Source organism: Centroberyx gerrardi, chromosome 21 (genome assembly GCF_048128805.1).
Source record: "Centroberyx gerrardi isolate f3 chromosome 21, fCenGer3.hap1.cur.20231027, whole genome shotgun sequence".
NCBI lineage: Eukaryota > Metazoa > Chordata > Actinopteri > Beryciformes > Berycidae > Centroberyx > Centroberyx gerrardi.
Genome location: NC_136017.1, coordinates 6299684 through 6325363, shown reverse-complemented (window position 1 = coordinate 6325363; position 25680 = coordinate 6299684). Strand labels below are relative to the sequence as shown.

The 25680-nt window shown below is 44.4% G+C and overlaps 1 protein-coding gene across 1 annotated transcript in view; it reads left to right on the top strand.

Moving 5' to 3' along the window:
- The window catches only part of LOC139930488 (nck-associated protein 5-like), a 144684-nt gene that overhangs the window by 58234 nt on the left and 60770 nt on the right, over window positions 1-25680 (top strand). The window contains exons 4-5 of the mRNA XM_071923699.2: window positions 10540-10603; window positions 23004-23137. Coding sequence (XP_071779800.2) covers window positions 10540-10603; window positions 23004-23137 — 198 coding nt within the window. The remainder of the gene's footprint in view (window positions 1-10539; window positions 10604-23003; window positions 23138-25680) is intronic.

The following is a 25680-nucleotide window of genomic DNA, read 5'->3' as shown; positions in this document are numbered from 1 at the left end:
TGTGTGTCACTTAGGGTTCGACCGAAATGGGGTTTTCGAAGGATATTTTGTGTCTTTACATCGTCATTTCGCCTTTTTCATGCAACAAAACTACAAGTATTCAGGGTTTCCCCCAGAATTGTATTCTTTGAAGGGTGTTAAATCCTCCGAAACAGCATTTAGACCATCATGAGACACTAAAACTCTCCATTGAAACCCGTATTTATGAAATTGTATGAGCATTAGCAGCATTTTAAGGAAGGCTGACCCACCCCACCTTTTCAATGATAGGGGAAACTAAAATGTGTAAAGAAACTACATGTCATTGCAGGTTTGATAGACTGTTTTTATGCGGCTGTGGTCAGGTGGACGACATGACTGGCAAATAGCTGTTATTTAGGCTAATAAAAGGCTAATATCAGCAATATCGAAATATTGGCAAACCGATATATCAGTCTAACCCTAGTGTCATTGTGGAGTGAGTGACACTTCAATAAATCCAGCTTGGAGTCTTACTGAAACTCTTATCACTTTTCTGATCGTGTGACATGAGCTAGACATCAGCCATACCTTAAAGGGGTTGAATGGCCTCGTCTGCAGTGAAACACACACGTGATTACCTGTTGGAACATGCGTGTCTGGCTGGGAATGCGTTTTGATAAGCTCCATTTCAAAACATGCTTTGTGTGTGTGTGTGTGTGTGTGTGCGTGTGTGTTTTTGGGGGGTGCACCTCGCTGTATCCCTGATATCTACTGTACATATCTCTCCGCTTCTTGATATCTGTGGTCGTTCAGCTCCAGCAAAAAGCGCATCTTCTCTGTTTACAGCCATGCGTGTTTTATTTTGATAAAAAATTCAAATGTGTCTGAGTGTGTCTGTGTGTGTGTGTCTGCATATCCGTGTCTGTTTGTACATGTGTGTTCATGCATGCGCTTATGAATGCCCCTTGTGTTCGTGTCTGGTGAGTAACCCTCGCAGCAGACAGCCGGCTACTGCGGCCATTTTTAAAGCACATCTGTTCATCCGCAATGTTGTGTTTCGTCTGGACAGGAATGCGTCTGTGGCTTGGAAACAATTGAGGTCGGGCCCGACTTGCCGAATAAGAAAACATTTAGGGAGACAGACAGTCAGGCAGGGGTTGTCCGCGATCAGCGAGCGCATTCCTCAGAGCTCAGGAGGAGTCTCGGAGGATTCCTCATGTCTGATTTTTGCCGTTTCAGGACTTAGCAGATGAGTGGTGAAAAGCCTGCACACTACTTGCAAAAAAGAGGACTTTACTGTAAAGTGCTGTTGAACTTTGGTAGTACCTTGGGTTGTGTAGCTTCTTGGACATGATAAAACCCCAAAATCGGCGATTCTCTGTTATCTGTTGCCCCGGTAGAGATGATTGGAGAATTGTGTTTTTTTCTCTTTCCATTCACTGCCATTGTATGAAGGAACAGGTCTGAAAATCACATTTCTAGCACATAAATGAACACAAACAAAGCAGATTCTGACAATATACACTACCAGTCAAAAGTTTGGACACACCGGATTGAATGTACTATGTTTTTCATTCTCTTAAAGGCTCTAAAGGCTTATGCTTAGATGCTTGAAATGTGTTTCTTAGACAAATATTAATAGTTGATGCCTATGTATGAATTTCTTTCCAAAGCCTTTGCCTTTCCATCAAAAAGAAAGAATCTAAAATATAAGATCTGGTCTGAAGAATTTCGGTGTTACACCGGAGCAACAGATAACAGAAAAACGTCAATTTCAGGGTTTTGGGGAAGCTACGTAACTCAAGGTCCTACAAAATTTAAACATCACTTTAAAAAGATTATTGCGAGGTCATGCTTTAATAAAGAGGTGCAGAGTGCAAAGTGCAGACGTTTCGGTCTCAATCGACCTTCCTCAGTCATCACATCTGATTGGATCCTGTCCCACAGCATGCCGCTCCTGTGTTTGTTCGCCGACTACATTCACACGCACACAATATTCAAATCATTGCCCTCACTCTGGTTATGCAAATAATTCCCTTAAGTTGTTTACATGTGTAATGACAAATAATCTTCCATTAGTTTTCCCTTTTTAATGTAATCTCCCACACTGAGGCTAGTGATTGAACGCATCAATCATCTGCTCCCCCCATAGGCTACAAGCGACGTCAGTCATTTCCGCCCTGTCAGAGAACTGCAGTTATATCGCTCCCATTGCTTTCATGCTGCTCCAGTGTAATTAAAGCGTAAGCCATCCTGCGCCGAGACTTGTAAAGCACCGAGATGTAATCAAGGTTAGAACACATAAACAACTCGAAGCGCTCAACATGTTGTTGACTTTGGATAAATCTTGCTGATCGTGATGATGATGTTTGACGAGCTGCACACGTGTGCAAACAAAACCCAACACACAACTCACAGAACTAATCTAAAACTCCACATATTCACTGAAGCATGAAATAATTGATAGAGGCTTTAATCAAAGTAAAATAATTAGGTTAGGGTGTTTACATGACCCACATTCTAATTGGAGTATTTTCATAGTAGCATAAAGATCAAAATATTGCTGTGCTTGTAAATGCTGTTTATGATAAATGTCTCCTGGTGGATATTGATGTTGCAAACTCCATGTAAGAAAACAGCTTTTTTGTTTGTTTTATGATAAATTTACCTTGATATAAATATCTTTGTTTTGCATTTGTATAGAGTATTGATGTGCATGTAAATGTGATTAGACATACAGTATGCATCCACATAATCGCAGTCCATGTTAGAGTATAGAATAGAAAGAATAGACTTTATGATGAATTTACCTTAAACCACAAAGCAATTGGAAGCTAATTGGAAATGTCACTTTTTCTTCATTGTTTGGACATTGTAAAGCCGCATGGCGGAATGGCAAGCGGGGCGTTCTTTGTGTGCTTCCAGAGAAACCTCATCACATTTCACCTCGTCAATAATTGATGGTCTGCCGCGGTGAGGTAAGGCTCATTGTGCCTGGCTGCCTGGCTGGCTGGCTGGCTGGCTGGCTGGGCGGTGGGTCTGCATGGGTGTGTGAGGTGCTGACATGTGGCTCCTGTTTCCCCGCTGCCCTCCGGTGCAGGACGGGGTCCACAGTGGGAGACGGGAGGTCAGGAACCAGGTGCGGGTGAGGCGCTGGGAACAGGCGCAGGTCAGAACGCCGTTTGGCGTCCGCGATGACGCTTCCCGGTGATTGATTGGTCTTGCCTCGTGCACTGGGACCAATTGAACGGTCGCAGATGTGCAAACCACACCCCTCAGATGCTCGAAACAGATTAAAGTGTTTTTGACGCCGCCTCAGTTTTTTGGGGTGCTCTGCAGGAAGGCGTATCGTCAGTAAAGGAAACGGCATTTCGATGGGGTCTTGCTTCCGTAAGTCGACGCATTTCCGGTTGAAACAGGATGGTGAGGTGGGATGTAACATGGGAAGGAATTGTTCGAAAATGTATAAATTACAGCCACTGGGATGCAAACCGTGGTGTTTTAGGAAAAGGAAACAAGGTTTTTAGGGGTGAAAAAATACCCAAAAATGCACCGCTGTGCCATGTTGCCCTTCATATCATATAAAACCTGCCACTTTGAAAGCTTGTGAAGTGGCAGGTTTTATATGATATGAAGGGCAGAGGGGAGATTGTTCAAAATCTGTAATAAAAAAATCTGTTTGGAATTATTATGTACGACGACTGGTACGCCATGAAGCGACCATGAAGCAACCATGATACATTGTTTTCCAGGACGAAAAAGTAATTGGTTTTTGATCTAAAAATATGAGAAAATAAACATTTTGTCATTTCTTTTTGGCAGTAATGTGTACGTTATGATATGCAGAATTAGATAACAGTAATTTTTCATTTCCTTGTGACCTTAACCTTTCTGGCAGTTGTAACTCTGTTGGCCTGTGAGGCTGGAATAGATGTTACAACTTATCAAACGCCCGGGTAAGCTCATTGTCCCGCACTCGGGCGGGGGAAATTTTGGATTGGTGCAGAGGGTTACATAACACAGCCACAGGAGGATTAAGGATGGGAATGACTGGTCCGGAGCCGGGCCAAAACATGGCCAGAGTCCCTCTGAACTGGACGACCTATGTGGGCCACAGGATTGCGTGCGTATCAGGGCTCTTAACCCAGCGGGGAAGCAGACACTAATACATAAATGCATGGCGGCTCCGCTCTCATCCAAACATTTACGCGCCCCTCCCCGCCGCTCTGTGTACATTTGTGGTTTAGAAAGATTGAGATGTGTTTATGGGTCCTTACAGTTTCTGTAAGCCTCCGTGACAATATTGAAAAGATGGTTGATACTTATGCATCCTCTATACATCCTGATGTGTGCATTTATGTCAGTAGGCGTGAGTGCTGCAGGGAAAAGAGAATGCATTATGTGATGTTTAATCTGCTATATTTGTATATACAGAGCATAAATTAACCGCACTTCATAAGAAGGCAGAGACTAGCGCTGCAAGGGAAACAACAAGCGAAAAACGCAAGAGACAGCATTTTTTTTTGTCTTTCATTATGTTCTTAACAGTCAATGTACAATGGATCAAACCACCTGTATGGAGGAGCCGTGATAACAGCGACGAAACCGCAGCGAGCGTCTGCCTCCCACAATGCAGTTCAAAGCGCACGGGCCGAACATGTCGGCTCAGGCTGGCAGACGCGCGCAGCCGCGATTGATCCTCGCCGCGCCTCGACAGATCGTGTCTTTGCATGCCGCGGCGCTCCGGTGCCGACACCCGGCCTCGCTGTCTCCGCGCGGAAGAGAGCGAGGCGGCTTTACACAGAGGCTGAGCGAGGAGAATGTACGGGGGGGGGGAAACAAGGTTGATTTGGTATGAATGCAACAAGGCTTTCTGTGGAAGGGATGCGGGGCTTTTGATGCTGACAACAAGGGAAATGATCTTTGAGGAGCGGCATATGTGGGAGGACAGCAGACGCTAGAGCGGTGACAAACAGGAATATGAGGAATAAACTTGAAGTAAAGAGATTTGTCGCCTGGCTATATAGTTACTGTATATGTATGTGTGTGTGCAAGCATATGCATACACTTATGTGCCTTTGAAGCATAATATTACTGTCGGTCGAAAGCCTTGTAACTCCCAAATGTCAACTTTTCAGGATATAAGAAAAACAGCCTTATTTTTAAGTCGATGACAATGCATTTGTAACATTATCCAATGGATTTTGAAAGGATTTCATAAAGAGCTCAGATCATTTTCTCAACCCATAGAAAACCATATAATCCTTCAAATAAAGTGAAAACATGAAAATCACAAAAATTGGCGTTATGAGGTTTTCGCACAACAACGGCGATAAGTACAGTTTGTGTATGTTTGTATCCTTATAACCGAGGTCTTTAGCTTGTGAGGCATGGAAACAGCGGCACCAGTGTGAGCTTTGCGTTCATGTGTGTGTGTGTGTGGAAACTAAGGGGGGTGGGGGGGTTGAGGTTGGGGTTGTCAGGTGGTTTGGCCCGCTCCAGTGAAGCTCGGCAGGACGCCCTCCACTGGTAAGGCCTCTGGCGCTACCAGGTGATTCCAGGTCACTGGCAACTGCTGGAGGCCGCGTCGATGTGATCACTGCCCATGATTGGCTAATGGCATTTACTCAGCCAAGCTTTATAATGGGGCTCAAAGAGGAAGAAAAACAGCAGAGGAAGAGGAGGAGGAGGAGGAGGAATATATACATGGTTGACTGTCAGCCTAGTTGCTCCCATCACATGCACATATGAACAGTACAAAGACATGGATTGTAGACTGAAATGATTCCCCATTAAAACACACTCAAGTGTGAAATATACACAGAATGCCCAATAGTTTTAAGAGTGAATAGACCTATAGATGAGAGCTTTAAGCAAAAGGTCACAGATACATTGCTAAGCTGCTGAGTTTTCCAGAGTTTTTCCGTCCGCCATTGCTGGAAAGTTTCATTCTTATGGGAGTCAGCAGTGTCCATGGCCAAGAAACGGATCCATTATCTGCTGCAGTGGTTCAGCTAAATGACTGACCTTGTGTTCTGACTGCTGCGGTGACACTCACATGTACACGTGTGTTTCAGGGGGATATGAACACCTCTTAATGAACATACACCATGATAATATGCCTGTGTACACATCCAACAACAGCACAGAACTCCAGGAGACGGCCTGAGATACGCTACTTGACGTAAGAGCCTTCGGTTTGGACTCTATTTTGATAGGCCGAGTTTACACAGCTGCTAAAAGTTTATAGAGCGAGTGATTGGCAAAACGTCTCGCATCGACGTGATTGAAATGCAAATGACAAATGCATTCGGAGTGGAATACGTCGGGCCGAACGCGTAGCGGATTACAGATCGCTTTCATCTGCACCTGAACGCTATTCAAATGCATCTTTCCAGCAACGCCAATTGGATACAAATGTTGCCGGTGAGCGTTTCGCAGGGAAATACTGTTTTGACTACCGCTTGTGCCAATTACTATAATTATGTTTAACACAGAATGTCAAATTGCTCTATATTTGGCGATGATTTTCTCGGGGCGCAGTTGGCTCATGCTCCGCTGCGCCTGGAACATGCCTGTGCATAAGTGGGCTGAAACTTAACCCCTTACAGGCTGACGCTCAGCCATAACACAGACTGGAGGAATTCCAGGCCGCTCCTGTTTAACAAAACAATATACGCAGTGAGAACTTCCAGAGGATTTTTTTTTTTTCTCTCTCTCTCTCAAGGTAGTGTAATAGTGTAAGCATATGTAGTAATAGGAAGAGACACATTGGGTAACTGGAACATGAGCGTATTACTCAGGTGTGGAGCATGCAGGCGCGCGCACACACACACACACACACACACGCGCACGCACGCACCTTTACGAATGTACGCACACACAGTTAAACAGTCACCTCACACACATGCACGCATACACACACAGACACACACACTTACAGTCACCTATCTCACATGCATGCACACACACATACACACACACACTGACAGACAGACACACACACACACACATATGCTCATATCTGCGCATACACAGAGGTACACAGACTCTCTCTCTCTCTCTCTCTCTCACACACACACACACACACACACACACTGACTGACAGACACATACACACACACACACATATGCTCATATCTGCGCATACACAGAGGTACACAGACTCTCTCTCTCTCTCACACACACACACTGACAGACACACACACATATGCTCATATCTGCACACACAGAGGTACACAGACTCTCTCTCTCTCTCTCTCTCTCTCTCACACACACACACACACCAAAATTTCACAGACACAGACATGCACACACACATTTATGAATGCACACACACACACATGCTAACACATTGACTTCTCACACATGCACGCACACACACACACACACACACACACACACACACACCTTTTTGAGTGGACACACAAACACTCACCTCTCACACATTCCCACACTCACTCACACACACACACACACACACACACACGCTCTCTCTCTCACAGTCTTATACGTGCACACATGCTCACACACTCACCTCTCACACATGCTCACACACACACTAATACTGCTCACACACCCAAACACGCCCCCATGTCTCACAGCTTCGGCACTTTGCTTGACTTCTTCCCGGATTTGTCGCCTCAGTGTGTTTGACAATCAGCGCGCCGGGCTCGGCTCTGCCTAATTCAATCTGGTTCCTTCAGAGGGGAAACCCGACGGGGAGCGCGTTCCACCAGCAATGTTCGCTTTCCCCAGCACTCCTCTCTCAGTCCAGACGGTAGATTCATCCATCAACTGCGCTTCCCCAGCTGTCTCTTAATCATCTGGGTTTCCCCCCCCCCCCCCCCGCAGGTAAGTCCCTGAGAAACAATGCTGTCTTGTCAAAAAGGCCGACGATGAGTTATGTTAGTCATGAGTTGTTCTGGGGGCTGGGGAGGGGAGGGGAGGGGGGGTTCGGTTGTCTACTCTGCTGCACAAATGTGAAAAATGCGCAGGGAAATATCTTTAGATCTGATCCTGATTACCTGCGGCCGTCTTGGTGTGAAGCATTACACCGCCGGGCGTGAAAGCTCTGCTGTACACTTTATTTATTATGTCCCACCGCCATGCTGCTGGGTGTGTGGGGCAGTTTGTCGTCATGGTGGTGTCTGTCTGTGTGCGGACCACAAGTCACAGTTTGAATTGCTTGAGAGTTGACTTGATGCCTGAAGAGAAGACTTGAGACTTGACTTGACTTGGGTTCTGGTGACTTAGGACTTTGACTCGTACTTTGATAACTTGGAAATTATTCTAAAGTCTCGACAAAAGATCTTGTGTTTGTGTAAATGACTTGGATTGAAAGTGATAAAATTTGTTCCAGCAGATGACTGAAATTAAATTCTGTTTTCTGAATTTGTATGGAATGATTGAATTTATTGAAGTTGAAACTGATTATAGAAATCAAACTCATGATGCTCTTACCAAGTTTTTATGCTGTTAAAACGACTAAAAACAACTGACTTGAATTGGTGTTCTATACATTTAGACTTGAGACTTGACCTGGACTTGACTTGCTAATCTACATTTAGACTTGGGACTTGACTTGAGACTTGTGCCTCAAGACTTGAGACCGACTTGGGACTTGAGCAAATTAGACTTGGTCACGCCTCTGGGGTGGACACACTGTGGTATAACTCAAATAACTCAAATACATAATAGAAACGTTATACTTACAGGTTCCCCCTATGGTGACAATGATCTGATTAGATTTTGGAGCACCTTGCTGCATACATTTGCATACTAATGAGGAAAAACTGTTTTTTTTTAAAGCTGCTATAACTCCTTAATGCTTTAAGACAGACTTCATATTAATACCACCCATGTGTTATGTGAAGACAAGTATGTTGATATAGAAATATTTGCTAATCAATGCATTAATTAGCGTGATTAATGACCTTATTAACATAACTGGTCATGTTTAATATATCACCGTGACTATGGCAGGACTGTGCCTCTTGTGTTTATATGTGGATCTGTGTTAGAGCATGGCACTAACACTGCAGTCACATCTTTCTGCGTTGTTTTAGCATAGTGTCATCCTCAGTGCAACCCCTCCCCCCTCCAGCACACTCAAACAAACAAGTCAAACAGAAATGGAGGAAAGCTTGGTACTCGCCATGCCGAGTTGAAGTTGTAAATGCATGAACTGAACATTCCCGCTCAGGAAAGTTGACTATTTATATCAGGATTCATGGGAAAACACCCTTTAATATCCCATAAACCATTTCTTAACGTTATCTTTTTGTCAACCAGGCAGAGTTTGGAAAAATCCAAAGTATTCGTCATCCGTTGGCCAGCGGAGCGGCCGACCTCTAGGGGTTTTAAACCGTTACTGTCCGTCAAAGTATTCTACATTGGAATAAATGACTTCTGAAGATGTGAACGGAGCATAACACTGTCAGTGGTTGTGGGTTCAATTCCCACTGGGGCCACACATGCTGCAAATGTATGTAGGCTAGTCGTTGCACAGTTTGGATAAAAGCACTAACAAAATGGTACATGCTCCTCAAACAGTATATATGTCTCATCTCCTACAATAGGAGCCGGCATGCTTATCCTCCAGCAGTGGTTCAGTTGTTGTGATACCTCAGGAAAAGCTATAAAACAGAGCTCTTTATTATCCGTGCTACTGTGCCAAGATTTATCCCATTAACGTCTGGAATGCCCTCACGTGGGAAACGGATTGGACGCGTACAGTCATTCTCTTTGTTTGGCCCTCTACACGTGTAAGAGTGTGTGTTTCTGTGTGTGGAAGAGAGAGAGGGGAGTGGGAGAGAGAGTAGACTCACTTCTCTGTGTGTGTGTGTGTGTGTTTGCGTGTAAGATCTGGCGTGATCTGGGATGCCCTGCTTTTTGTTTCCTCTGAGCTATTTTCGTCCAGACAGAACTGCAAGCTCTCTGTTTTGTGTGGTTAGCGAACGACCCCATCCCCTCTGTGTGTGTGTGTGTGTGTGTGTGTGTGTGTCTGTGTGTGTGTCTGCTGATGTGCTGGCAGGACTGCGTGTTTTCTGCTGTTAGGCAGAAGACAGAGAGAGAAGGAAGAGAGTAGGGTCAGACCATTATATTGGTTTCCCATATATCTGGCCAACAGTAGCCTTTAATTAAATATCAGATATCGGCCAATCAGTGTCTTCCACTGCCAATATGATGAAACCAGAAAAAGTCTATAAAAGTCTATAAAACCCTAAATGAAATTTTACTTTCTTTGCACATTTCATTTATTCATTCATGTGGTGAAATAATGAGTTGTTCAATAATGTTTTTTGTAAATAGGTTTTTCATTTAAAGCTTCAATGGAGAGTTTTAGTATCACTTGATGGTCTAAATGCTGCTTCAGAGGCTTTTCCACCCTGACCACAATAAACCTATGGGGGTAAACGGTGAATAATGGTGCAAAATATTGGCTGTGAGCAGCTTCAATGCAAAAACATCAGTAAAACTCACACCGGTCGAACCCTTGTGGGACCTGACTGCCTGTGACCCTCGGTGAAAAATGATAATCAGCTCTCTGTCTGTTTCCTCTTGTCTTTTGTTTAGGGAAAAGCTGGCCGTGGCTCGCCTGCAGAGGGAAGTCGCACGGAGCAAGAGCGAAGGAACAATGGTAAAGTACAGAGGAGCCGCTCTCCCTATAATCTACGCAAAGCCAAAAAAGCCACAGTATGCTTATACTTCACACACACACACACACACACGTGCATGTACACACACACTGTCAAGCTCTGCCAAGCCACCACGCCGGCCAATGTCACCCTCCATTATCTCAACACTAGTCATCAGCTGAGCTTAAAGAATCCAACTGTAAACTCCAGACAAAATAACTTAAGCAGATGTTTTTCGCAGCGATTTGATATTTTACCCTGCATTCTTTCATCCATTCATCCATTCATTCATTCATTCATTCATCCAATGGCGTATATACTGTACATTTCAGGCATTTCGCAGGAACGACAGGTATGCAGATGTACAGTCGGATTGTGTAACATGACAAAGCTGCAGCTGGGCTCAGACTGTGTTGCTGCTGTCACGCTGCATTGTGCTGGGCTTTATTTTAGAATGCTGATAGTGTGCTTTCACTTCTCCTTTCTATAAAGGGAACTTGTGTAACCAGGGAAAAGAATCCAGGAGGTAGATGTGTGGATAGGGAAATATTTACACTTTGTATCTGTGCATGCGTATCCGCCTGTGTGTGCATAGTGTGGGCGCATGTGCTTATTAAGTGCATAAAAATGTCTATTATATTCAGCCTTCGGATCTGATTTCTCTTAAACCAAGAGATGAATTCTGCCAGTGAGGTGAGATAACTCACAGATCTCTGCGCTACTAATCAAGAAAATTACGCTTGATTCTACAAAATTCTTGAAACAAGCTGATTTGTATTGGAAACAAGTGAAACTAACCAGATTTTTTCACTTATTTTCATAAAATTACGATTTTAGGACTCAAGAATAGACTAAATGTTAAGATGAAGATTTTTTGCAGTGATATATATATATGTGTGTGTGTGTGTGTGTGTGTGTGAGGGGGTCAGAAAGCGAAAGGCTTAATGAAGCGCAGCTCAGCTGACTGCTGCCTCTGAGCGGCGGGTCAAACCATGGGCCCAGCTGCTTGCCTCTTTATGGCAACAGGCTTAAGGCGTCGGCACACAAGGGCTGCTGATGCACTCCTGGATGTTTTTTCGCACAATCGTGTCTGATACTCTATTGATCCCTGAAGGAGAAATGCATCTTTTGTTTCTCGCCTCGCTCTACAGGCAGGTCAGAGCGCGGGGTCGGAGACAGTGCAGTACAGCAGCCGGTAGGGATTTCACTGTCTTGCTCAAGGGCACTTCAGCGCGGCGGATGCTTGCTGTCACTGGGGGATTGAATGCGGGTGTTTTGGTTGAAGGGCAGTTTCCCTAACAGCCTGCTGGAGTCGGACTGAATCCAAACAGAACTTTGTATTTCCTATGTAAGGCCTGCTGTGAATCCCTGCTGTCTCAGTAAGGAAAAAACTACAAACAAGACTGGATAACCCACTCTCCTCTTGAAGATTATGCATTTTTATGTCAGATACAGCAGCCATTTCTTAGTAGAAAGAATCCCGCACACTGTTCTTGCAACTTATCACCATTTAATACTTTACTGGCGTCGCAGTCTTAAAAAAATTCTCTGAAGAAGGCCTAGTAAGACTGAAACGTCAGGTGATAAGCTGCAAGAACAGTGTGTGGGATTCTTTCTACTAAGAACTGTTAACTTTCATCCGACGCACCTTTACAAGACAGTTTTTGGAGGTGCAAATATATTCTTACAAATATAATCTTTATACGATACAGTAGCGGTACCACAGACGTGTTAACCTGTCTGCCAGCATGTGCCACGAGAGGGAAATGCACCATGCAAATGATCCACCTTGTGGCAAATTTGCATCAGTTTTTGTTTAATTATGCCGCAGTTCTGAACTGTAGATGAAGGATTCACGCGCACAGACTCGGTTGGCTAATTCAGGGTGAAAGGAGATAAGCATTCTTTCCAGGAATCATCAGATAGAGATGACCATCGCTTCAACATTCGCTTCAACCACACTGCAAGAAATGAAGCTGTCCTGTGACTTGAACTTGTTTCCAGACATATATCAAGCTATAATTTCACTTTTACCAAGTAAATCTCCTGGAACAAGCTACATTATCCTAAAAAAAAAAAAAAAAATCCCCCCAAAAATCTTAAAATAAGCTTGATATGTCTGGATACAAGATAAAAAAATAACAGGACAAGTCTGTCAGTTTTTGCAGTGCGGGAGTGAGAGTCATTTCTCTCTCCTTCTCCCCACCCAGGGGATTCAAACCTCCGCTTCTCTGACCTCTGGGTGACTCCTCCATACTGTCGCCCCATTCATGCATGTGTATGTGAAGGAGGAGGTTCAGTATTGATTTCCACACAGTGAATGGATCTGGATAAATGGAATGCGTGCAGCCCCCAAGGACCCCAAGGTATCGCTGCGTGACCGTCACATCACAGTCATGTGGGTGGCTCTGCTTCCCATAGACTCGCAAAGAGTCGTATTCCAATATGCGGTTTCTATTTTGGGAAAAATCGTTACTTTAAACACATTATTGAATACATTTAAAGGAGGACCCCGTTGGTAAATTGTTGTCATTTTGGTCTCAATTTGTGTATCAATCATTTTGGAGCCTTACTGTTCATACTGTAATAGTGTTTATGTTAGAGCTGAACAATTAATTGGAAAAAAAATCAAAATCGCACTATGAACTGAGGCTGCAATTAATTCCTTGAGAGAGAGGAGCGTCCAAAATGGATTTCTGAACAAGATTTTTTAGAGCTGCAGGCTAATCTTTGGCCCATGAATCAAAACCTTTCATCATATTCAAACTCAGTAAATCCTGGACACTGACATCTACTTTTTTTTTTTTTTTTAACAATTTTAAAGTTCTAAAAAATGTATGACAAGGAAAAACCTGTGATGATATGAATCGCAGTATAAATCGGATTAGATTTTTTTGTCAGTATCGTTCAGCTGTAGTTCACGTGTCCACACCTCAGGACCACACCTCACTGTGTCAGCACCTCCTCCTGTAATATCAACCTCCGCTGACCTCAGACCAGCCCCCGGAAAAAATCTATCACCCGCCGCCATACAAGCTGTGAGACTGTACTGAAGGGCCGGCTCTCAGACTCACGCGAGTGGATGACATGCTAATTATTACTTTAGTGGGGTGTGTGTGTGTGTGTGAATTTGTCTGCGCATGAACTGTGTGAGAGGGAGGGATGAGTTATCTGTGCCAGACAGGAGGAGGGTGAGGGGAGATGGAAGGGGGGGAGGGAGGGAGGAAGAAAGGGAGGGAGGGGGATATCACTAAGCTCCATTTGAAATTGGGATTATCCCTGCCGGAGTCCCCTTGCGCTCTCTCTCTCTTCTCTCTCTCTCTCTCTCTCTCTCCCTCTCTCTATCTCTCTCTCTCTCCTTCTCTCTCTCTCTCTCTCTCTCTCTTTCTCTCTCTCTCTCCCTCTCTCCCCCTCTCTCTCTCTCTTCTTTTCTCTCTCTCTCTCTGGCATTCCTGGGAGGCTACAGAGCTCAGGCACGGTTCTTTAATAGAAATGAAAAAGAGACTGCTGCATCAAGGAGATAATTGTCAAAGCGCTGGCGGTGTGAAGTGTGAACTGCTCACCAGCCGCAGCCTGTGCCCCTCAGACCCCCTCACTCCCCTCCCCCCCCCAAAAAAAAAAACCCACTTCCATGCCCACCCACTTCCCCAACCCCTCCCCCCATCTCCGCCTGCCAAGGGACTAACCAAGAGAGAGACAGATGAGAGCGCCACGGACTTTTGAAGTGGCTCTACCCCTCCTCTGTATCTGATGCCTCTCTTTAACGGCCTGTGTTCCCGGCCTCTGTCTTCCCTCTCTACACCCATTAGTGTCTTCTGTGTAACGCGATCAGAGCGACAGAAAAAAGAGGCAATGCCACCCAATGCAGTCCTGCCTCTGCCGCGCGGCTCTGCGGGGACGCGTTGCGCTGCGCCATTACGGGCGCATTGTGCAGGAAAAGAATGCAAAACGCATCTTTTACGGTTATGTAAGGCGCTGGAGCACACTGGCGCGATTGTACGCCCGAAGTCTTGCTTGCGCAGTTACACAGCCATCAGTGTAAATGAAACCCCGAGGAGAGTGTGTGTTTTAATTGGGCCTCCTGTTGTGAAACACTATGGCTATTGCCAGTGCAAAAGTACAAGACTCTTTTGTTATGGATCATTTGGCGGAATTGCCTGAAACTTGAATCGTTTGCTGGGCAGTCGGTGTTACGGCTTTGGTTCTGAATAGCGCTAAGTGCGTCTGCAGAGTCGTTTACTTCATTGTAAATATGGCCACACAAGACGCATTTGTTATTAGTTCGAAGTGATGCGGTGGAACAACCACCAGACCCGTCTGTCTACGCCCGCTGTTTGTTTCTTAAAATTTACTTTGGGCCCCGGACACAGCGCTTTTGGCCCGCTCCGCAGAGTGCGATCTTTCAAACCCTTACAAGAAAAACACCGGATTTCCCCGCCAGGTATTTGATAGAGCACAGGCCACGGTTTATTCTGTGAGGTCCTGAAACACAGTGTCCAGTCTCCTTTCCAACAAGCCTGCCCTGTCTGTCTGCCCGGAGTCAAACCGCTCATTCAGAGCCTCATCGCTGCTGTAGGTTTTCTCTGGAATTCTTCACACCCCAACCCAGAGGCGTGGTACAGGGCAGGGTTGCTCGCTTTCGCCTTCTCTCTTTTGATGCCACTCTGAAGTGCGATCTAAGTCCGGCGCGGGGGCAGGATGCGGGGTTTCCTGTCGGGGAGAAAACTGCAAAAAAAAAAAACAGAAGTCCACATGCAGGCTTGTAAAGGCAGCGGTGCCTCTGCTGCGGAGGGGCCGGGCTTGTCCATTAAAACGGCCATTTAAAAACGTCAGGGAAGATTATGACCGCTGGAAACGGCTGTCTAAACAACATGTGAAAATAAACGCTCTCGCTTTGCAAGGAGCTGGCTTTATTTTTCCTTGGCTTTTGTGGACGCGCCGTGGTATCTGAGCTTTAACAGGCAAATAATGAACCTCACACATAGATTCACACACACTGTTATTTTCCCTCCGTGTTTGGGCTGATTACCGTGTTTGATTTGTTCATGGTCGACTGAAGCGTAAATGCAAAGGATGGAAGGAATTGTTTTGGCATCAACTTTACTTAATTGTGTGACTTACTTCCAAAGCGCTGAAATATCACATTTCTGCGGTGTAATTCATGTAGAAAATGCAATTAAGATAAGAGGAGAGCCACTGCATGTGTGGATATGAGAAAGAGGGAATGGGTGGCACACTATATGGCAAAATAGATCCTGGAGCCAAGATAGGAATCAGCTATTTCTGGCCATGAAGACAGATTTCTCATGTGTTACAGTGCACAAGATTGTATATGACACAGTTCACAACACTGCATCATATGGGAAATAGACTATCATAGAGTGAGAGAAGACTGAATTTACAAAAAATGCCCATCATTCCTTCTAGTACTGAGTCATAAAATCCTATTCTTCTTTATTAAACAAATGAAACAAATCTGCCAGTGTGGTTCCAATGCAAATCAACTTGTTTCAAGAATATTTTTGAATTGAATGAACTGTCATTTTCTTGATACTGATGGAGTGAACTGGCTATTCCACTTGTTTCTAATGCAGTTTCAGGTTTCGTTTCTGTAGTTCTATGGAAACTAATGTGAATCAGTGCAGATTAAGGCAGATCAGTCTACTAGCATCAAGAAAATGACACTTGTCTACAGAAAATTGTTGAAACAGCTTGATTTGCATTCAAAACAAGTGGAATTATCTCACTCCGCTGGTAGATTGTTTCAGTTGTTTTAAGAAAAATAAGATATTAATACTCAATACAAGATTAATGACTTGTTAAAAGGGCTATATGTATCATTTTGACATCATAAACATGAAGGTTGGCAGCCTCTATACACACTATGTTTAGTGGGACACTATTAGTGGCACGCTATTTTACATTGTGCAACAGGGTTTATGGGAAATGTGGTTAATTTTAGAAAACCTAACACTAACAATGCCACTGGTGTGAGACAGAGGCTACCAATCTTTACGATGAGATGAGCTGAGCACCTTTAAGATCTTTAAGACATCTTTTGCAGAGTGGTTTCAGCAGATAAAGAGCGGCTCGCAGCTTTTAGGGATACAGAGGAACGCCTCGGTCCTCGTGGAGATCCGGCGCTGAGGGACCTTCACGAAGGCTTTCTGACAGCTGTTTGGAGAGTGTGTGACAGCGTGGAGGTTTGGGGACCAAGGGGGACTCAGGTGCTGTCTCTGCAGATTGGGCTTATCAGCCGCGGACAGGGGTGAGGGCCGAGACGGGGGTCCCCCCGGCGCTCGGCACATTCACCGGGTGACGAGCGCTGACAGCCAGGCCCAAATCGCATCTCCACACCGGCCCTCTCGCCCGCTCTCCAGAGTGCTTGGGGTGCCGTGAGTGTATTTATGTGTGTGTGTGACTGACTGAATGACTCGGTGTGCGTGGGTGGGGGCGGGGGTGGGGGGTGGTGGGCTCCCTTGGCAATGATAAATGGGCCACTCGTATGATTTAGCATATTCCTGGGGTGTGTGTATTATTTCCTATAGTGCCAGCGGCGGTGTAAGAGAGAAGTAGTGCACTCTAATGTAGTGGTGGCCCTCCATGATAATTGAATTGATGGAGCCCTGGGGGACGCAGGGCTGTGTTTTTTAGTGAATAACACACTGTTTAGACTCAACTGAATTTCATCTGAAAGTCATCTCAGCAAACACATGTTCCAATGAACCTCTCCTCACGGTGAAACCCCCTTATCTTTGTCACGCAACGCAGAGAACACAGAACATAATTAATATTGCATCTAAAGAATGGAAAGGCCTGGAAAATACTTTTAATGCTCATTTAAATGCACTTTGTGTCTTTAGCATCAATGGTGCCGCCGTTTTTGATTTGCCTTTAGTGTGGCACATTTGACCTGGCATTTCAAAGACACTGAATGTGCCAGGCGGCCAAATCCTCCTCATGTTACACTTTCATCTGAATTCAGGCTTGCTAACACACACACACACACACACACAGCCTAGTGGCATGTTTTATTTATGAATGAGGAACCTGCGCAGTGTATTGTGTCCCTGATGTTTGTCTTAGCAGCGAGCCAGAGATCCGCTCCCGGCCCTTTGATTAGGCAAAGAGCTCCAACCGAGGGTTTTTCTGTGTAATGAAGAGATTATTAAGTCAGTAAGCCCCCAAAACTGTACCCCAAACCCTGCACAAGCACACACACACACACACACACACACGCACTTGCAGATGCAGATGGACATCCTGCATTGGGACAGACACACACATACACGGCGGACGTAAAATGCAGAAAGTCATCCCACATGGACATGCACGTATGATACACAGACACAATGACGCCCACACACACACACACACCTACACACACACAGACACATCCACTTTCCCTGATAACACTGCACTGCAGCTTCTCTTTTATGGGAGACAACATTGCGGGCACAACAGCGAGATACAGCGGACTCTAATTAATTTAGAATCCTCCGTGGATCATGGGAGGGTATCAGGGGGGTTGGAGTCTTCTAGTAATTCAGCTAGGATGAATAACATTACCATCTAATGCTGTCCAATTACAGAGACAAGCTTCATTCTGGGCTGCCCTGCAACTGTAACACAATTTCAGAGCAGCACACAACAGAATTATGACCAGCTATAAAGGGAAAGAGGAGAGTGTTGTTACGATGCTGCACTGCAGAGCATTGCTGAAGTCCAACAAACAGAAATCAGGTGTTTGTTATCTGTTTTAAAGCAGTGTACCCTAACCTTGATTTTTCATTTAATCCCACACATTTAGCGTATTGAAATCAATAGCATCTGACAGTCCATTCAATCTCCAAGCAGAAAGCTTTATATGTAGCCCATGATAAATGCTGTCATATCTAGATTGGATGTTTTTTTATCAACCAGGAAATGAAACCAGCCTGGTGTGTGACAGAGGTCAACTTTAATCCTGAAACACACAATCTGAGCTTTTTTCAAATCTATACGGCTCAATGGGCGGGTGCACAATCAAGCCTAGGCCATTTTATAGATTACCTGTCCTATTCCGTTTGATGTTGCATTTTCCCGACCGGTGTATTGTTTGATAGCGCTGGCTTTGTTGGGGCTGTTGCTGTCTGGGTTCCTCAGGAAAAGGAAAAGGCTGCCCTCCTCAGGAGAAACAAGGTAGTGCACCTGATCCACCGAGGGCCATGACAGACCTTCAAACCGGAGGATTATCTCCTCCATCGCTGGATTAACTCGAGCAAATGTTCTCACAAAAAGTTGCCAAGCGTGTTTTCCTCACATCTCGTCTCAGCGTTGACTCAGAGGCATCTTCCCAGGCTGCTGTTGGAGGCGTGTTGCTTTAGAAGTTGCAGCTGAGGCCTACTAAAGAATATGCTTTCAATTAGCATGCTCGCTATCACAAGACAAAGCCAACTGCCATGAAGTCAATGTAGACAATAAATATTTCAACTGCAAAACAGTGTAATGTATTGCTAGGGATTTCTGGCCACATAAAGATATGGTAATGTTTGATTTAATGGCCTTAAGCCTTGTTAAATTGCTGAAATTATATATTGAACAAAAGCAATAGAAGGCTTTTACTACAATATAGACTATAAATCCTGCGTCGTTATTGAGGTTCTTGGCAAGGCTCTGTCAGCAGACATATAGTGGTCGGTGGTTTATGCCTGGGGCGTTAGTTAGGCCATGTGGGCAACAAAAGCAAGGCTGAAGCTACTGTTCTTTTGTGAGAATCCAGGCCAACTCACTGAACAATACCGTACACATTAATACACCGAGGAAAGTGCTTTGTGGAGGTTTGCATAGAGGTGAAAATTCACCAAAACACTAAATGCTGGTGGTTGTATTGTTATTTGTGAGGTTTTTTGCTGTCATTAAACACACATTTCCATGCTCATGTCTTAATTCTCAGAGAAAGGTTAGCATAAAATCAAGGCAGGAATAAATGCTTGAAGTGTTTTCTTTTTACTTTGCCAAGTAAGTAAATATTGGAAATAGTTCTGGTTGCAGTAAGGTGAATGGGGCTGAAATAATGATAATTCTCGCTTAGTTATGATTGCTAGGCAAGTTTAAAAAAAAAAAAAAACCCATGCATTACAGCTTCTCGTCCTCTCTTGGCACCACTGGCCCAGTTTCCACAAAGAGGGAAGAAGGTGAAGAAGAGCCAGGAACCAGTTTGGTGTCGGTCCAGATGTATAGGTCCAGGTCTTGGCAGTGGGATGTGGTACTTTATGCTTCTGTAGCGGGCGGATTTACGGCGGCCATTACTCCTGACAGGGGGAGCCTCCCCGTTGCGTAAAGAGCCGCTCCGCATAGCAGCCGTGGATTTATGGCCACAGCGAGGACCAGAACTGGTTTTAATGGTGACTTGGGTTTAATGTTCTCTCTCCCCAACTGCTTCAACTGAGTTAAAAACTGCTTTCGCCACAGAATTTCTGCCAAGTCACAGTATAGTGAAACATTGTTGTTTATTGGTCGCCTTCAAGACAGTATGGTCACTGTAAAAAAAAAAAAAAAAAGTCATTGTTTTTTTAAAACTGTATTTTATTGAGGTCAGACAATGTACAAGCATTATTTCTAGTTGTTTGAATTGTCTGCAATTTGGTTTTCTAGTTGCAGCTTTTTCTCTTTTGTGGTGCAGTGTTGTCAAATAGTTGAATCTCTTATAGTCGTACATGTTGCTGATGTTTTTTGTCTCATACACAAAGGAAAAGCACAGATTTTTACCCCAATACTGTCCATGTGAGTACTCTTTACCCTTTTCCACCACTAGATGTCCCCATAATGCTTGTCTGTGAAACCGGCAGCTCAGCGTAAGCCACTTGTCTTCCACTGGGTTTTACCATCACAGTCTCCGTCGTCTCACACCGAGTAATGACACATCATGATGATTGCTGCTCATCATAGAGAGGAAGAGTTAACGATGAGAGCCAGAGCGGGAGATGGATCCATTTTCCGGACCGAAAGATATTATTGTTGAACTGAACAGAGGCATCTTAAGAGTGGAGACTGCTTTTTTTTTTCTGCAGTCCAGGCAGACTTGTATATTTTGTGGCATTCAGTGGTGCTGATCTCACGTTTCCAAGCAGGCGATGATATACTATCTTTTGCCACTGACCAAGAGGATAATCCTCCGCTGGATTTAGAGCCAGCGAATGACTCTCTTTACAGACAGTATTACAATCATAATGACTTAACACTTCAGCTCTTTTGGAGGAAAATGTGTATTTTTTTGTAAGCCGAAGAAAAAAAATATGAAGTACACTTCAAATTCAGATCTCTTATGCAGCAAGAACTGCACCTCGTTTTGCACAAGAAGCACTTTTTTTCCCCCTTTTGATGACAATCCAGGTAGTCTCTTTCTGCCCGAACCAATTTCCAGTTATTTTACAACGCTGTATATTCAGCTGATATTCTTGACAAGATAGCGGCAGATGGTTGATCACCTAAACCTACAGCAAAGAAAATGGAGCCAGTTGCTCTGTCATAAAGGCTTTAGGTAGAGATCGGGAGACTAAGTGAATGATCCTTGCTCATTTGCTCTGTCAGCTAAAATCCTCAGCCCGGTCGCAGTCGGCTCAAAGCTTCCCTACAACTTTGTCACAAAAACTCATTCGCAATCCCAAACTTCCCCTCGAGGAATGGGTCTGCCAGCACAGGGCCAAAGTCTTTGAAGTGGAGTTTGAGGCGAAGACGGCTCTCTTTAGGGGCAGACTGCCGAGGCCATCGGACAGGGAAGAATCCAATTAAAGACTGAAAAAAAAAAAAAAAAAGAGCTTTCATTTCAGAATTCTCCCCGGCTAAAACGAACAGATAAAAAATGGTTATGCGAGGCTAACTGATCTGTTGAGACCTTATGCACCGCTGACGTTAAAAGTTCATCAGTTACCGCACCGAACCGCGCTTCAGAGAAGACAAGTCTCCAACCTGCCTCCATACTGCGGCTGAAAATCCATAAGACTTTGCACTGAAACGAAAGGAAACGTTCAAGTCAAGCAAACCCAGGCTGATGATAACACACCGCGATGGTGCTGTAAGTTACTGAGCGTTAACTTCGTGCCATAGCAGCAGAAGAAACGGAGCCTCTACACTTCCGCCGCTCTCCTCGAACTCACCATCTCCGGATTATGAATTCAAAATCCAGCGATACTGTCAAGTGAAGTCAAATTTAGTCATAAAGTGCCTTCAATGAAACAGTTTTCTCACAAATGTGCAAAGCAACAAAAGACACAATAAAAGTAAATGAAACAAGAGAGATGTGTGTGTGTGTGTGTGTGTGTGTGGGAAAGCAACAGGAGTGGCTGGTATAGCGGTAAACAAGCTATTCATAGTTGCAATACCAATTCTCTTTGTGAGCATTTCCGACTCTCAATGAAAAGTCTGAAAGCTTAGAGACCACGGCGCCCTTATTCCCGACATTCATATTCACCACTTAATGCGCTGCGCAGCAATGAAATGAAGTGAAGAAGAAGTGCGGAGGGGAAGTTGGGAGGCACGCAAGGCTGGGCTTTATCGCCGCGATGCTGCTTGACATTTAGTATTAACTTGTGACACAGGGAAGGGAAGATTCATTATGAGCATTTCAAAGCAACAACAAACTACAGAAAATGATGCCAATCTGTCAGGCTGAGACGCCTTCATGCCCTTATTCTCTCATTCTCATTCACACCTCATGCATGGAAAATATAACGATCATCCGTTGTATTTATGTAGGAACCGGTGTTGGATGTTAGAGGAAAGGGGGTTGGGTGGGAGCTTTTATCAACTGAGCACCTTTCATCGCAGGTGTTTGGATGATGATGATGACAATAATGAAATATTAATAATTTAACTCTTACACTGCAAAAAATGACAAGCTGCCCAGTCATTTTTAACTTGTTTCCAGACCTTTTAGGCTTATTTTGTGATATTTTTAGTCAAATTATCTCACTGCGCTGACAGATCTTGCGGTTTCAATAACTTGATTCATGCCAGTGTGACTTCTTTTCAAGAAATCACCATAAAACAATGAAGAAAATCTTGAAAGAAGAAACTTTCTCCAAGACAATTTCACTTTTACCAAGTAGCCTAAATGTCCTGAAACAAGTTACATTATCCTGGAAAAAAAATTGTTGAAACCGGTAGAATTATCTGATGATTTCACAAAAAAAAATCCTAAAATGAGCTTGATAAGTCTGGATACAAGATAAAATAACACGTTTTTGCAGTGTAGGGAAATTGTCTTTTCACTTGCCGCCCTCCAGGGAGGTCAGAGGTCAGGGTCAGCTACAGAAAAGCGCTGCTAAGGATGTAGTGACTTGCTCAAAGACACTTCAGCTGGAGGGGGCATCTTTCCGGACAGAGAGCTGACCGTCCTCGTGTTTCTGTGTGTCCCCGCAGCGAGAAAAGCTGATCCACGAGCTAGAGGAAGAGCGACGCCTGCGACTGGACAGCGAGAAGCGTCTCCGCGAGGTGACGGAGGAGTCGGAGCTGGGACGGGCGCAGATGGTTTCACTGCAGCAGCACTTCTCCAGGTAAAAAAGGGAGCCCATGTCTTCCACCAGGGACCTTTTACAGAAGCACTACAGTCACCCTTAAATCATAACTGGCTGTTTTCCAACCTGGACCCTTATTATTTTCCCATCTTTTTGCTTAAGTGATGGGTTGGATTCCTTTGCTTTATTTGCTTATATGCCTCTTAAAAATCTGTGAATTTAGGGTTAGTTTCCAGTTTACAGACAATTAAGGATTTGGATATTAGCATCATCCAGAACAGTAATTCATCTTTATTTCAGGTTGTGTAAATATTGTGATTCTACCCCCACAATGAAAAATTATTTTGACTTTTCAAACATTCATATGTTTAATCAAACACTAATTCGTTTTTTTGCAGAAGTATTTGTAATCTGCAGCTGTTATTGATTTTAGACAGCAGTTTCTTGCAATCAGCAGTTTGTCTTTGGAACCTGTATTGTGTTCCGGCTCTAGCTGCTGCCATTTTGTCTGAGTACCTCGTTGATATTTCTCTTGGTCACTCGACCTTGTCACCAGTGAAAGATGGGCCGATACGTCTCTCCGGCTTTGAAAGAGAGAAGACATAAAGCATGAAGCGTTCAAACAATGCTCTCGTCATATCTTTGGCGACCTCTACTTCATGAACTTGTCCTCCGTCTCACAGCCGCCGAGGTGTGACGGCGCGGCGCGGCGAATCAAGAGTCAGCAACCGTTATTTCCGAGCCGAATTGATGCCATAATTAGGCGATAGGCATTCACTGCTTTACTTATGCAAAAAAGTCCTGAGGATTTCACATTGACTGCTTATCTTCTCATTAAGTCGGTGGAGAAAATCCTGCACATTTTAATAGTCCCAGAGTTGCAGTGCAGATGAGGTCAGAGTCACCGCCAGGGGAGGAGTAAAATATTTAAGAGCCGTTCCAAAGATTTATCACATATTTAAAATGTGCCATTGATGTTGCAGAATTAAACTCAGTGGTGTTCCTCACTTTGTTGCTCAACTTCCTCAGAGCTGTTTTTTTTTTTTTTTTAAAGCAACGCCCTGCTTTACATTTACATAAAGTTACATTCACGCTTGAGAGCAGTACAAGTACAACCACAGTCTTCTGCTATTTTAACACGGGGGTTATTCTGCACTTGATCGACATGAAAACCAGAATATGAACTAATATGGATGCAGCTGGACGAGATTGTATTACTTCCCATTCATTTAAATGTAAACAGATTCAACAACAGATCCTGCTGCTGCGATTTTCAACTGACTGTTGTGGTCCAACGTTTTAGAGCATAATTTCGACACAAAAAATCACATTTTTATTGATAGAAGAGATCATAGCGGAGGGATACCATTTAGGAGAGATAGTTCCTGTTTGGGAGACCGGATCTACTTTTATTTTTAAGCACTAATTTTAGTGTAAATTAAGACTAGAAATGCAAAATGACAACGGACTCTGGCCTGTTGTTGTCTTAAAAGCGAGAGCTGTTGTTGAATCTGTTCACGAACGTGTTAAATGTCAATTTTCAGGCTATGTTTGAACTCATTAAAATGAATGGGAAGTAAAAATCCAGTCCAGCTACATCTGATCTTGTTGATTAGGTTATATTCTGGTTTTCATGGCGGTCAAGCGCCGCATAACCCCCATGTTAAAACTAAGTGGAATATCGCTTTAAGTGCCTTGCTCAAGGGCTCGTCGGCAGCGGTTGTTGAGGAGGGAGCAGCATTTTCCATTCACCTTGCCCTCCTAGGCTTCTGCCAGCGCTGACTGCTGAGTGAGCAAAAACCTGGTTAGTGGTGTTAGTGGCAGGCCATAGAGGATATGACCTATGAAATGCCATTCTGGAGCCAGTTTCCGAACGGTGTAGCATGAGGGTATGTTGAGTCAGGGATGTATAAATCAACAAAAATCCAGTGAGAAACCTGTCGGGAGCCAATTTTATATTTTAAACGTAGACGGCTGCACCTGTCCACATCTTCCCTCGGGTTTTTACTGCCTGGGATTGGTGGTTAGGCACAAGAATGTCCCTGTCAGACCGGTGTGTAGACTTATCGCATTCCCTCACACACCTAGACAGGGAAGAGTTGCATTATTCGGGCAGATACACTCCCCCCCTCCTAGTCAGAGTCTTAAAGGGGGCGGCTGTAGTGGTGAATTAGTAGATAGGGAAGGAATGCGAGGGTTGATGTCTTGCAGCCAGGGCAAGAGAAAGTAGTGGAATTCTATTAGGAGAGAAATATATAAAGCCTATCCTTGATTGGGTCCTTCGCCGGTCCCCATGGAGACAGATGAATCCGTCGCCATGGCAAGGGTCACCCAGATGGATGGTTCTCATTGGGTGCCAGGCGACTGTTGGTGCTCTACCCAGACTGCGGCTCAGCAATATAGACAAAGATTCCATTATGTTCTCAAAAAGTGCTTATCGAAGAGAGGCGTTCGCCCAAGCCCGCCACCTCACTGAGCTGTCGTCGCTCCCCTAGCGTTGCGCGTTGTCATCATGCTGGATTGCTGCAATTTCAGCACGCCGCGCTATCGATGGTGTTGTGACTCCCGAGGGAACACAAGGT